The 14,644-nt window shown below is 45.5% G+C and overlaps 1 protein-coding gene across 1 annotated transcript in view; it reads left to right on the top strand.

Annotated features, from left to right (window-relative positions):
- Fam124a (family with sequence similarity 124 member A) overlaps positions 1 to 14,108 on the top strand; it is a 60,205-nt gene extending 46,097 nt beyond the window's left edge. The window contains exon 4 of the mRNA XM_004633101.2: positions 11,174 to 14,108. Within this exon, the coding sequence (XP_004633158.1) occupies positions 11,174 to 11,986 (813 nt within the window). The 3' untranslated portion in view covers positions 11,987 to 14,108. The remainder of the gene's footprint in view (positions 1 to 11,173) is intronic.
- The last annotated feature ends 536 nt before the right edge of the window (positions 14,109 to 14,644 follow it).

Below are 14,644 nucleotides of genomic sequence, written 5' to 3' on the forward strand. Positions count from 1 at the left end.
TTTTTTGTATTTTAGGGAAGGGTCTACAGAGTGTTCAGGGTCTCACTACTAGATCAGACTCATAGTGATCCCCCTGTTTACAGCTTCCCAAGAGCTGGGATTATAGGCACACACCACCATTCCCTGTCTCAATTGCCATCTCAGGGTGCCCCGGGAGCGGGCCGGCATGGCAAGCCCAGGGATCGAACCCCCAGCCCCTGCGCCTGTTTGCAGGTGCTTTAATCCACTGAGCTATTTGGCCAGCCCAAGTGTTCTCATTTCTAAGTCTATACCTGCATCTGTATCTTAATCAGAAGCATTTCAAAGATAAAATTTTGAAGAACATTAATTTTATTTAATGTTTTTACTTATTTTTTAACTACTGAAGAAAGGCTACACAGAGTTCTGTCCCAAAGAGCAACTCAGAACGTAGAGGACTGCTGCCTTGTGGATAATAGCAAAAGTGAGTCCCTGATATATTTCAGGTGTGCTTCTTAATAGCCCATCTAAGGGCCAGCCAGACAGCTCAGTGAATTAAAGCACCTGCTTAGGCAGATGCAGAGACCAGGGCTCGATCCCCGGCCTGCCGTACCAGTCTCACCCCCTGGGGCACACTGAGAAGGCAATTGAGACTGGGCGTGGTGGCACGTACCTGTAATCCCAGCGCTTGGGAGGCTGAAAACAGGAAGATCACTACAAATCCAAGCTGTGTAGTGAGACCCTGTAGACCCTGTACTAAAATACAAAAAAATTAAAATAAATAAACTATCCAACTTTAGGGTGCTGCCTAAATTCTATTTGCTGAGTGAGACACCATTGTGACAAAACCAATCTCAACAATCATTGCCATCTCCCAGGTAGGAGGTTTATGGAAAGATGAGATCTGTCTTTACTCTTTATAATCTCCAGTGGCAATGACATCCATGTGTTCTGAGCAAGGCTGGAGGGGCTGGAGTTCAGCCTGGACTTTGTTCCATGGGCAGTCATTCGATCCCTTCTGATGTGAGTAGCCTTGGGTTTCTGGCTTATGCATTGCAAGTACACTCCACTGCTTCTGTTTCCAGTGAGGTAGCAGATAGCACCTAGGAGCGAACTTCTGTGTGCCATGGGACTGATGAAGACCCAAGGCTAAAGAGCAGCTTTGTTAGGAGAACAGCTTTGCAGATAAGAGCAACCAAAAACTATGGAGGGGGGAGCATGGCAGTGGAAAGTATTTTCTGGAATTTCCATCATCAGTATCATTTTCCAGATGGGTTAATTGAGGGGACAAGTTCAGCCAAAATAACTGTATGAAGGCGGGGGCAATGAATGCTAAATGAATTAGCCTAGCAGAGGGCAAGACAAGAAGAAAACTGTTTCTGTGTGCTGGGCTCACCTCTCTGCCCAGCTTTCTGAATTGTGTACGAAAAAGGGAGTTTCTAACTTTGTCTTTAGAGCCTTACAAAAGCACAGATTTTGAAAGTGGAAGGTCACAAGAGTTTACTTCACAGAAAGCAAGAAAGAGCGTTTATCATGATGTTTTTAAAGTTCTGAAGAGGGGTGTGGGAGATGGCTCAGGGGAATAAGCGCTTCCCTAGCAAGCGTAAGGGCCTGAGTTCAATCCCTGGTTCCGCCAAAATAAATAAATAAATAAATAATTAAAAAATAAAGTTCTGAAGAGTACATAATCATGAAAATATGAAGTCACCCAGAACATTCTAATTTCTGTAGGCTTGGAAGTAGATATGACTCTTTCAAGAAATGAAAATAAATAAATACATAAATAAAAGGCAGGGCAGGTGTAGGACAAATCAGAAAGCCAGCTAGACAATGATATTACCTGCAGAGCTGTACAGCTCCTGCCTGGGGCTCAGCCCAGGAATTGTGCTTCAACTTCCATCAAGCAGGGTTGCAAAACAATTTTAGGTTCAGCAAGGATTATGAAATACTGTGAAGTCACTGAATAAATTCTGCTTTCATTTCTCCTCTTGGCATATTTTCATGATAGTATCAATTTGGGATGCCCTTTGTCAGTATCTTTTCTAGCAAACATGTATTCAGCGGTTCAAATTGTGGTGTAAGTAGTCCCAGTTGAGAGTGGAAGGGAGGGAAATAGATGACCAGCTGTCATCTTGATAGTGGGACCTCCAAATGATATAGGGGAAGTATAACTCCCGACCTGACCTGGACGAGTTCGTGTTCTCTAAAACCAAAGAATGAATTTTGGGAACCAATGGAGGTTAAGAGTAGAACATTTACTACTGAGAAAGAAAGCTTCTGTCTGAGAGGGACAGAAGGGGGATTCAAGCTGTGTCTTCCAGGTACTTTCATAGTGTAAAACCATGTGGGGCTAAGATGGAGAAAATGGGAACTTGCTTAGCTGGATGTGGGGTGGGACAAAACTATGGCCAACCAACGGGATTACAAGCACCATTGCTCAGGTAAAATTGATTAAGTCCCGGACCAAATGGGGAAGTCATGTGGTAAGTCAGGTGGCAAGAAGGCACAAATATAGAACAGGACGTTATCTGGTAGCCATCAGATAATGATTCCTTCTGGCTTTCTCAGGGTGAAGATCAATGCCGGATGCTAATCTTTAGGGCATGCTAATCTTTACAGAGGTTAGCATTTGTTTGATCTTTGTTCTTTAGGTCTGGCTCATGGTAGGAGCATCTGTCCCTCCCACAGTTGTAAGGTATCTTGTCTTCTGTGTTATCTCCTTTGAGTGTCTAGCCCTGTCTGACTGCCTATAATACGTTTATCTAATTCAGCTTCCTACAACAATCTGAGCAGAGGTAGAAACTTGCCAAGGCCAGTAGAGGTTTGTAAGATGCTTAGTGGGCCTACCTCATTGGTGTTCACACAGTTTAAGTATGAGTCCTTTTCCAGTATGGCCAAGTGGCTCAGCTCCACAATAACACTATCTTTGGGTTTTGACAACCCATTTTTATATATGTCAGATGATAATGGTGGCTGCCTAGATGTCCCTGAATTAGAGATTGGAGTCAAAGCCAAAAAATGACAAGCGTCCCACACTTGAAGTTCAGGGGAGCACTACTCACCAAACCAGCCACTTCCCTCCTCTAGGCAGGCTGGGTGGCACAATTAAACAGAACTAGGCCTCCTTCTACCTCAGCTCCTTATAAGCGGTCAGGGGCAGATGTGGTCAGTAGATGTCCTGGAAGTATACATCCCCCTGCTCCTTACATATTTCCATATCTCCTTTCTACCTTCACTGATTGTCTCTTGTGTTTATTATGGCCAGCCATGGATTAGGGAGGACTCCACTGATGCTCCAGGCCTGGTGTTACAATCACTGTAAGGAAGAAGAGGAAGGTGCCTAAGTTGTGGGGGAGATAGGGTGTTTGTGCATAGATGAAGAGGGGGTAAAATTGGAAAGTGCTTTAAGTCTTCATAAAGAGCAGTTGACAGAAGTCAGAGATGATTAATGGAATTCTGACAATCTTTTGTCAGTTCCATCTAGTCCTGTACCTTACAGTCAATAGGCAGAGTAAATCACAAATCATATGGACAGAGGAATATGGAGAACTTAAACAAACAGAAAGCCTTGTGCCTGGCCATGGTGTTCTCTCTTGTTTTTTCTTTCAGTTTTACAGATTGTCACCAGATCTGTCATCCTGCGCTCCTAGTCTGCGGACATGGCCTTGATTTTCTCTCTTGTTCCTCTTTCACTAGGCTGTAGATCAGATCGGTAGTCTGGTTCAATCCTCGCACTTCTAGGTGCTCGCGCCTTTTCTGTTTTCCATCTCCTATGACACTTGCCACGCTCCCAAGAGCTGTTCTCACAGTAAACAAAGTAGACCCTTGAAGCATTGCTCCAGTATTTCTTTTTTTTTTTTTTTTAATGACAGCTGTGATTTATTTATTTACTCTAGATCAGGCACTTTTAAAAATTACCATGTTTTTAAATAGTAAATGGCCATGCTCATTTTCCACTATTTCTCAACTAGAAAAGAGTCTCATGATCATTAGATACTGCTATTATTTGGCTGATAATACCAGATTCCCCAGGAATTTTTTCCTTTCACTAAATCTGCAGTCCCATCCCTCTTGGAGACTGATGTAAGAAGATTGCAAGATCAAAGCCAGCCTGACAGTATAGCAGCTTACCGAGACCCACTCTCTAAGTAAAAACTTAAAAGACCTGGGAATATAGTTCAGAGCAAAGGCCCTGTGTAAATAAATAAATAAATTCTATTTATGATATGTGTGTGTTTACACATGTGTAAAACACCTTATAATTTTCTTGATAAGAAGCTGTTTTAGAAGATATATATTTTATATTATATGTATTTGTGTATTTGATTTATTCCATGTTTACTCTCTGCAAGTATGCATAACTGTGTGAACGCCCACACACCTGCGGTTGCAGAGGCAGTCCACCAAGCTTCTAAATGTCGCAGGCACTAAGATTTGGTAATTAACCCCGTTCCTCTAAACATATAAATGTTCTGCAAAATGTCTCTTGCTTATTTATTGTCAGTGATCTGTAAACGCCAGTTCAAGTGGAGATCACAGGAATTAAAAATAGCAGCTTAATAAAACTAGATGCAGGGCCAGCCAGAGAGCTCAGTGGACTAAAGTGCCTGCTTAGGCAGAGCACGGCGGCCGGGGTTCGATGCCTGGCATGCTGTGCCAGCCCCGCCCCCGGGGCACCCTGAGATGGGGATTGAGACTGGGCATTGTGTCACATGCTTGGAATCCCAGGGCTTGGGAGGCTGAAAACAGAAGAATTACTACGAGTCCAATCTATGCAGTGAGACCCTGTAGACCCTGTCCTAAATTCATAAAAAACAAAATAAAATTAGATGCATATTTTTCTCTCCTCCATGTGGTAGTCTAGAGTCCTTAGGGATCCAGATTCTTTTCTATGCTGCCCTTCACCACCAGCTTCAGATGGGCTACTAGACAAGATAGAACAGAGTTCTTAAAATGGAACAAAAGTACCATCTTTGAAAGAAAACAAAAAATAAATGACTGTATTAAAAATAAGAACATCAGTTCATCAAAAGAAAATAGTAAGAAACTAAAAAGATGATATACAGACTGGGTAATGTTATTTGTTTATGCATCTTAGAAAGACACTGAATCCAGAATATATATGAAGAAAATGAACTTACAAATGAGCTGTAAAGGCATAGAAAAATGCTCCATGTAGCCAACCATCAGGGAAATGTGTGCCGTTGTCCACCAGAACGGCTAATGTTAAAAAAAAAAAAAAAAAAAAGACAATACTAAGGCTTGATGAAGATGTGGAGCATTAAAATAGTTACAAATTCCTGGTACAATTATATATTGACATCACCAATTTGATAATATTTGAAAGTATACTAAAGCTAAAAATATCGCTACCTTGTGTCCAGCAGTTCTCCTAACAAGGAAAGTGAGTGCATGTTGTTTTCCAAAACAGGGGAGGTGACAGGATGGGGCTCCCCAACACTGCCTTGAGCTCTGACTCAGAAGACAGGCAGATATGCTGCCTAAGCAGGTGGACGTTGACAGCACCACAGAAACTCACAGAGCTTTAAATGATCCCAGTGTGTTTGGAAATGACAGCCATGCCTGAGGCCGGAAGGATCCAAAAGGGCAAGGTTCCAAAAGGACAGCACCAAAGGGCCGGGGGTTTTGCAAAGGAGTGGATTTTGCTGAGGGTTCTGTTCAGGTGTGGATTTGGGGGAAATCACTCAGCGGTTATCTCTTCGCTGCCATTGTACCAGCTCTGGAGAATAAGTATTATTCTTATGCCTGAATTACACTGTGTGCTCTTCTCTGAGGAATGCAATTGATGGAGTGCACTCACTGATGATTCTCTGGAAAGCCATGCATTTCTGCTCGTGGCATAAAGGAAAGGCAGATAGGGAATCTGTCTGTGTTGCTTAAACCTCCTCCTACCATGCCAAGAATCCCTCTGACAACTTTCAAACCTTTGACCTAAAAATGTCACTAATTTTGCAAAATGTACATGGGCTTTCTCCACTTAAATTTATCTTGCCCTTCTTTTTTCTGAATTCTCCTCTCTTTCCTCTGACCATTCAATCTAGGCTTTGTCTATGGGCAGTTTCTTTAGCAAATGTATGAAACTCCAGTGAGCAGAGTGATAGGAGAGGCAAAATGTTTTTCCTTAAAGCAGAATTCTGATTCCCTATGTGACTCAACTGTTCAATTCTTTTGAGACTAATATTTATTAGTCCCTGGTTAAAGAAATCCATCACTGTTTTATTAGAGAGCTGGAGTGCCACACTGGTCATGTTTCTGCCTAGGACTATGCAGAAAACACAACTTCATTCAAAAGAGGGGTGAAGCTGAGAGGAAAGTCTCTGATCCCAAACAAGAGATTGTCAGATTGCTGGAAGAGGGGCAGAACCATCTTTACCAGCAATTTAAGAGGAAAATTTTAGACCCATAATGCCAGAGAATGAGCCTCTTGACTCCCAGACCTTTGAGAAAAGATACTTTGGTTCAGTGAGTCATTTATGAATTCCAGTTTTCCAGTGACTTGAACATAACCAGAACTCCATGGCTGGTTGCCCTAAACAAATTAATTTATGTAGTGCTAGCCTGTTCCTTCGAGAAAGTTCCTTAAATAGCAACAAAAGAAACTTCTGGATTCCAGGGAAGCATCTAGCCTATAATTCTTCACAGAGAAGAAAGGAAGCTGATCCTATAGCCTCATGCTACCTGCTATCCCTCGGGAAGGGAACCCAAAGGGCTGAAAGCCTACAACAAAGGTGAAGCTTTCTAGTCTCACCATGTAGGACCCACTGGCAGAGAACCTGTGGACATATCTCCCATGACTCACTCTCAACCTCTAGTGTTCCTGACCAAGCCGACAAAAGAGGCAGGAAATAGAAATAGCACCACAGCAGGGGAACAACACATAAAGGAGCACAGTTCTTTGTACACATAGTCCTCCTTAGTTAAATAAGCTCCTGCTTCTAGAAGCTAGCTGATTCTTCTACCACTGGGCAGAGCCAGAGAACACTACCAGCTCTGCTTCAGGCAGGTCCTGCACATGAGGTATAGGCTGACATGGGATGGGGAAAGGAGACCCTGCAGCCTCCTGCCTCCAGCTGCCACGCCAGGATGCCTGCAGTTATTCACAACACAGGCCAACCCCAGTTCCGCCCACCCAGCAGGCACTTCCATTGGTATGTGGGCACCCCTCAGTGAAAAAGACCAGGTGCCACCTTTCTTCAAAGCAACAAAATAAAGGGTTGCTCTGGACTCCTGCCTTCATCATGCAGTAAAAATTAGACAGCATTTACATATGTTTCTGTGAAGTGATCGCAGTCATTTAAGTCTTTGTTAAACCAGGAAGTATTCATCTTTCGCCAGGTGTGCCTCATCTTAAGCCAAACTTAACACTACCCTGTTCCCTGTCAGTGAAGAAATTTAGATGACCCCTAGCATTCTTTTCCTGGGAACTTGAACCTTCTGCATTTCTTGAAGCAGAACCTAGGAAGGCTTCCTTTATTCATGCAGAGGAACCAAGTGGCATATGTGGTGCTGATTGATGAGAAAAGGCACTAGAGAACCCAGGGAAATTGGCCTCAGGAAAAAGTAAATAATGAACATGGCTTTCTCTGCACCCCAGAAGCAGCCTCCACCTCTGACTGTGTCCTCCCAACAGCTGCATGCCCATGCCTCCTTTTCTCTGCTCCACAGACAAGCTCAAATGATGGCAAAAATTGGTGTGTTTTCACCCTACTGTGACACCTCTCAGGCACACCTGTGCCTTCCGAGGCTATTGCCTCAGGATCACAAATGTTGATTCTGCCTCCATGCTTATGGATCAGGAGTAGGTAATATGTGCCAAGAAGGATCTCTCTCATAAGAGAACAGAGCCCTGCAGAGAACCACAGAGCCTTAACCAGAGCAGATCAGGGCAGTCCCAGGGGTGCGATAGGGTGGGAGTCCAGGGGATAGTTGAATGCCCTGCAACAAACCCTGGTGTTTAGGTCATGCACAAAGAACAGCCATCTCTGTGCAGAATCTTCCCACTTCTTATTTAGCAAAATCCAGTGCCAACATAGTCTGGAGCTGCTTCAACTGAGGTTGCATGGTGACACAGGCCCATGTCACGTGAGCTTGGGAAGAGCCACACCTTGCCAAGTTACCACCAGGACTAACACCTTTTTGCTTTATATTTTTTATGGACCCATAATTCAGACTTTCACATAGTTTGAGGAAATTCCTTAAAACCAGCCAGAGAGAACTCTTGGAAAATTCTCAACACCTGAATCCATGATTAAGAAGAATCTTGGGGTGGGGAAATAGTCCAGTGGTCTAAGTGCCTGCCTGGCAAGAGCAAGGACCTGGGTTCAGTCCCTGGTACTGCATGCCACATAAGCCCTGGAACATCAGGGGTACCGTGCCAGCCCCTGAGACCAGGTGTGGTGGTACATGCCTGTAGTCCCAGTGCTGGGGAGCCTGATGCAGGAGAGTCACTAGAAGTCTGAGCTGCATATAAGACCCTGTATCAAATAACTAAATAAAAACTTTTTAAAAAGAATCTTGTATGAGCAGCTGCATATGTGGCTCATTTGCTCCAATTCTTAAGAAATGAAAGATTGCTGTGATATCTCCTAAAAGGCCTCCTGCCTCCATCCAACCCACTTTCCACTCAGCTGGGAGCTGCCATTTGGGCCTCAGCCTCTGTTCAGACAACTTCTCTGCTAGAACACCTGTATTAGTTAGCTTATGTTACTCTGCAAAATACCTGAGAAAAACAACTTAACAGAGGAAAGGCTGACCTGGGCTATGAGTTCAGAAGTTTAGTCCGTGGCTGAGAGGCTTGATTATCTGGGCCTGGGCCTGGGTGAGAGAGAACATCATGGCCAGAGAAGAGTGTGCCAAAGAAGAGCTGCTCACCTGAGGGAAGACCGAAAGTGGGGGAGCTGCAGGGACAAGATACAGTCCCCAAGTCACACCTCTGTGACCCACTGCCAAGGCTTCACCTCCTAATAGTCCATTGGGCTGTGAACTAATGAATGAATTAATCCACTGCTGAATTTCATGTTCTCCTGATCCCATCACTTTCCCAGATCCCAACAGCTGGCCTTTGGGCAACAGTTTTATCCAGCCCATGAAGATGCCCTTTCTGCACTCACACACTGCCCTCCAGCCAGTGCACGGCTTGTCAGCCTCCAAGACTTTGTCCAGCATGATTTCCAAGGCAAGCACTTCTTCCCCATGCTACCTCCTCTTCCACTAAATTGACCACCATTCCTCTGTGCCCCACCATGCCCTAGACAGACTTCAACCTTGATTTTGTTATATTTGAATGTTGTGTTGTTCATTCTTGGGACTTAAGATCATGTCTCACAAAAATTAACTATCTCTGATTCTCTGGACATTTTCCACATTGAAGAACATATAGAAAACTCTCATGGTGACATATATATGGGACACAGGGCTACTTGTGAAGGAGATCAATGTCTCGTCTCATTCTTAATCACCATGCAAAGCCCAAACACACTCTCACTTATAGTTGGCCGAAAGAACAAGTCAATTAGTTCGTCTCTAGTATTAGATTTCTGGCTGGGTAGATGGCTCAGTAGAAAAACACTTCCCTGGCAAGTGCAAGGGCCTGAGTTCAATCCTTGGTTGTGCAAAAAAAAAAAAAAAAAGAAAAGAAAAAAGAAAGAAAGAAAAAGAGAGAGAGAGAGAGAGAGAGAGAGAGAGAGAGAGAGAGAGAGATTTCTCAAATTAGGCAAATAAGGATCTTAGAAATTATAGTCACAAAGGACAAGTAAGACTGAATAGGACAACAGAAGAAGGCTAAGTTGGTGGATTTCTAAACCAAGTAAAGGCCTTCTTAACCAGCATGGCTCTAGACTTCATTTCAACTTGACCTTCCATCCCTGCTTCTCCAATAAGACCAAACTTCTGGGCCCTCTCAGGCCCTCCTCTCCAGCGCACACCCTCACTCCTGCCATCCCTCAAGAGCACAAGTGCCCATCCTCCAAGGCTCACCCACCCTAGGGTCCTCTGCCTTGAAGCCTGCCCTTCCGGGCGGCATGATCCCTTCCTTGGTGCCCTCTGCATTGCCCATCATCACACTCTGGCCTTAGTAATTTTTTGATCCTTTCAGTGAAGGTTCAATTTTACATGGCCAAAAGCAGAGTCTCACTGTACTTTCTCCTCCTTTACCCATAATAAATCTTCAGTAAATACGAAGCCATGGGAAAACCAGATTTCAGTTTGACAAGGGGGAGTGTTCCTTCTGAAAGCAGTGTCTCAGCCTGCTGCGTGTTTCCTAAAAGGAAATATCCCTTCTAGTAAACCACAGTTGGAGCTCTAATGTTATTAGAGAGACTCATAAGTCACACGGCCCTCTATTAAATAAAACCAGATCCATCGTCCCCAAACCCATGTTTTAAGAGGTTGGCTTGTAGTCTTGTGCTATAGGGAGAATTAAGAGAAAGCAGAGCAGGTAGAAATGCACTTGGAAGACACGTGCTCAGTCCTGTGCAGCAGAAGCAAGTTCCTGGAGGGGGGCCATACTGGCTGGGGAGGACAGGTGTGATGTCACAGGGTGACGCTATGCACCCTCCTGAGGACCCTCAGTGTTCGTCTTCAGTCAGTAATCTCTTTGCTCTATGCAATTCCTGAAAGATGGGAGACTGCTAATCTTCTAAGAGTGCCTCATTTGTGGAAGGTATCCTGCCTGAACCATGGGCCACCCCAGCACAGTGTCCCTGGGGTCACTTGAGTGTGGGAATGCAGTCCCAAGTCAGTCCTGATCCCCTGCATCCTCCTCCCAACACTTCCAGACAGTGTCTGCAGGAGGAGCCTTGCTGATGTTTTGGTTGGAGGAAGCGTGGCTCTCACGTTCTTTTTGCCATTCATGGCTGTGAGTCTTGTCTGCATCAGCGTGCTCAACTAGACCTGTACTCTTTGTGCTCGTTTCTCATGTACTTTCAGCAGTGTTACTCCCTGCCATGAAAAGGAGCTAGTTCTGTCTCCTCCTAGATAAGGTCCTAGGTGCCTCCTCAGATAGACAGGTCCACCCCAGGCTGCTCCAATCGCTGCCACTGCTGTCTTTGCCCTGGAGTTTAAACAGCAAAATGTCTCATATTGTTTTGTTTCTGAGTCCTTGCTAGAAGTTTCCAACAATGAACAGTGTGCTTCATAATGCATTTACCAGTAAGCCCCTGAGCTGACTAACAAGGCATGTTCTCTCTCCCTGCAGGCACAGAGGGTGCACAAGAGGTTTCCCAATCCCAGCAGGACGCACCGCTCCTCTGAGGAGCAGTCTCACTCTGCCCTTTCACCGAGTGCCACCGCATTAAGCCCCACACCGGGCAGCAGCCAGCCCACGCTGAGTGACAGCCTGTTCCTGGGCCCCAGCCAGCTGGACTTGCCTGCCGGACACCAGCAAGAGTGTGCCAGACAAGCCAGCAGCACCCCAAGTCCGCCCTGGTCTTTCCCCAGAAGCAAGTCCTTATTTTGTTTGCCCACAGTGGGCCCCACCCCCGCCTCCTGCAGTGAACCACAGTGGTCTTCAAACACAGGTCGCACAGGCCAAACGGGATCTGAACCTAGGCATGGCCACCTCCTCTGCATTGATGACTTGGAAGGGGCCCAGGAGACCGATGTGGACACAGGCTTGCGGCTGTCCTCCTCAGACCTGTCTGTGGTCTCTGCGTATTCTGCACCCAGTCGGTTCTATGGCACAGGAGAGAAGAACCACTACCCTGAAGGATATATCAGCCTCTGGTCATCACACAAGGGCCCCAGAGAAGGACCGCTGCCCACTGGCAGTGGGGTGACCACTGAGGCTCCCTGGGTTTCTCTACCTTTCTTAACCAAAGGATCTTCCAGCTCTTTGGTGGCGGCTCTCACTGCTCCTGCTCCCCTGGCTCCTAGGGCCTCCTCCCTCACAGAGTCATCCCCAGAAGTCCCTTGTGATGCTCCCAAAGCCACACAGACTGGCCACGATGTGCCACTACCCCCAGCATCAGCTGATCATGGGGGCAATGATGTGGAGGAGTTCTACATCTGAACACGTGCTGTATGAACACATTCACACCCAGAGGCTCAGGCCCTCTGGACACACCAGTGCACTTGGTCCTCGATGCCAGGGCTGTCTGGAGCCTCATTGCCTATTTCAGGGGGACCATGTGCACATCTGCTGAGCTGCCACTCTTCACTGAGAGATGGTGTGTTTCTAGGGACTCAGTGAAAATGCTGACAGTTTTATGCAAAGAAATTCTCAACAAATTTAAGTCAGAAAATATATTTTTGAATACTCATCCTGAGACATGGTTTAGTGTCCTATAATTATTTGAAATAAAAAGAAAACCTAGTCAGCCAGAGCTGACTTGGCAATTTTTCATACTGTGAAAGAAAAGTAATTAAAGCCAAAATGTGGGAAAGATACTCAATAACTTGTTTGAAGGAGTATCGCACAATGACGGCATTTCTCCCCCCAGGGTTCTCTAGGGACTCATATTTACACTCCTAGGGAACAGTGGCTCCAGGAATTTTCAAGTCATCCTTATAGTGGACAAGCCAGGTGCTAAGAAAGCTGTCAGAATACATTGGCCTGCGGAGCACCTTACTTTGAATCCATCAATATCTGAAAATCTAGATTTCTGCAAAAGTGAATTTATGCAAAATCTTTGTAAAGATTTAGCATGAGTAACATATTCCTGGTGCATGTAAAATAGGATGAGTTCCAAAACTTAAATTCGTATACATCTTTCAACAATATATTCCTATAGTCAATGAAGAGCTACAGAGGACAACTCCACCCTCTGGACTGACTCGGGTCACTGAGGAGGATTCATTCTTTGGAGTTACAGAAGACAATATTAGGCATCGGGGATAGACAAGCCTAAGAGTCTGTATCTTTGGAAAGCACAATCGAAGGGCTACATATATCTCTGTAAATAAATGATAAGGACCACATTTTAGACTGCTTTTTCCAGTGAATGTGCACAGCCACACGTCCTGTGGTTTTCACTTTGAAATGACTTGGAACATTTTAGCTAGCATTTTAATTGCACAAATGAACAAATGTCTCCTTTCCCAAAAATGGGAAACCACACAAAATGCTCTCCTGAATGAACACTGGGGCACTGCTCACCTGCCCTGAGCACACAGGAGCCTTAAGTAAAGCTGGAGCTTCCGCCTTGCCTTGCCCCTCCCTGTCATTTGTCGGCTTCGGTCACACGTGAGTGGCATTGAAATCCCCCAGTAGTATGTTTACAGCTCCATCATTAGCCATGTCAGATGCTGGCATCAGGGCCGATGCCACGCGGTCCCTGGATGCTGTTTTTCCACGGGGAAGAACATGGATCTGCACTGTTCTTTTCCCAGCAAGGTGCTCCCTGTCTAAATTACTCATGGCCCGGTTTTCATCTCTCAGGAAGGGCCCACACCAGCTCAGACACAGCCCCAGAGTCCTTCCCCCCACCCCCCGGGCCTCCCAGCAGCCTCAGGTCTGCTGTCCTTGTAATGAGAGCCTTAGATCCTCCATCCCACATCCTGGACTTCCCAAGACTTAGAATTACAATATTCTTCTCCAGTGAAAATATGGTCTTTTCACATTCTGGTCTTGGAGTAGAAGTCTTTTCCTGGAAAGGGCTATATAACATCTTAAATGTTGTCATGTTTTAAACTTTGTCAGTCTCTATTGCAACTGCTGCCAATGTAGCACAAACAATAAAATGCAAAGAAATGAGTATGACTGAGTTGCAATAAAACTTTATTCACAAAAACAGGTGGATAAGGAGAGATTTGACCCAAGGAAGGTATCAGGTCAGTAGTGAGCTAGACCATTATCTGAGAGTGATGAGTCCAGCTGGGGTCAACTACAAAAATCTGAGTCTTCACCCACTTCTGCTTGTGTGTAACACCAAGAAGATGGGCCACTCTGGTGGAGCCAGTGAGAATAGAGCCCCATGGCTCAGGACAGCACAGGTTGTCTTTCTGAAGAGCTGATTCTTAGAAAGTCAAGAGCACCCCACCTCCTGCCTGGAAATGTAATTCAGAGTCAATAGCCAATGCTGAAAAGCAGCATGCTCACATTAGAAGAGAAACAGATAGCTCAGCGATGATGACATAGCCTCCAGCGAATGGAGAAGTTAGCACAGAAGTAACAAATATTAAAGAGGCATTAGACACACAAACCTATAATCCCAGCACTGCAAGGGCCTGAGGCAAGAGGATAAAAGTTCATGTCCTGACTGGGCAACTTAGTGTGAGACCCTATTCCAGAAAAAATACAAAGGGCTGGGGATGTAGCCCAGTACACCGGTCAGTCAGGTCAAAATGGGTGGATACCTCCAAGTGATGGCTTCAGTTCACATGCTCCCCAGATATCCCCTTGGAGCACTCCCATGCCCCTCTAGGTTTCATCAGCACCCAGCCTTGTGCTCAGCAGCCTCAGACCCATTGATACCTGCTCTCCCAAGCTGAGGGACCCCAAAAATGTGAAAGATACCATTCAGAAGAAGGGATGACAAGTGATCCCTTCAAAATAAGGGAGAAGGGGCCAGGGAGATAGCTCAGCAGTCTAAGCATCTGCCTGGCAAGCACAGGGACCTGTTTTCAATCCTCAGTACCGCATACTGCGCAGGCCCCACCTCAGGCACACCAAGACCAGGCATGGTAGCACAGGCCTGCAACTCTAGTGCTGGGGAGGCTGAAACAGGAG

The sequence above is a fragment of the Octodon degus genome, unplaced genomic scaffold, assembly GCF_000260255.1.
Source record: "Octodon degus isolate 3935 unplaced genomic scaffold, OctDeg1.0 scaffold00051, whole genome shotgun sequence".
Taxonomy (NCBI): Eukaryota; Metazoa; Chordata; class Mammalia; order Rodentia; family Octodontidae; genus Octodon; species Octodon degus.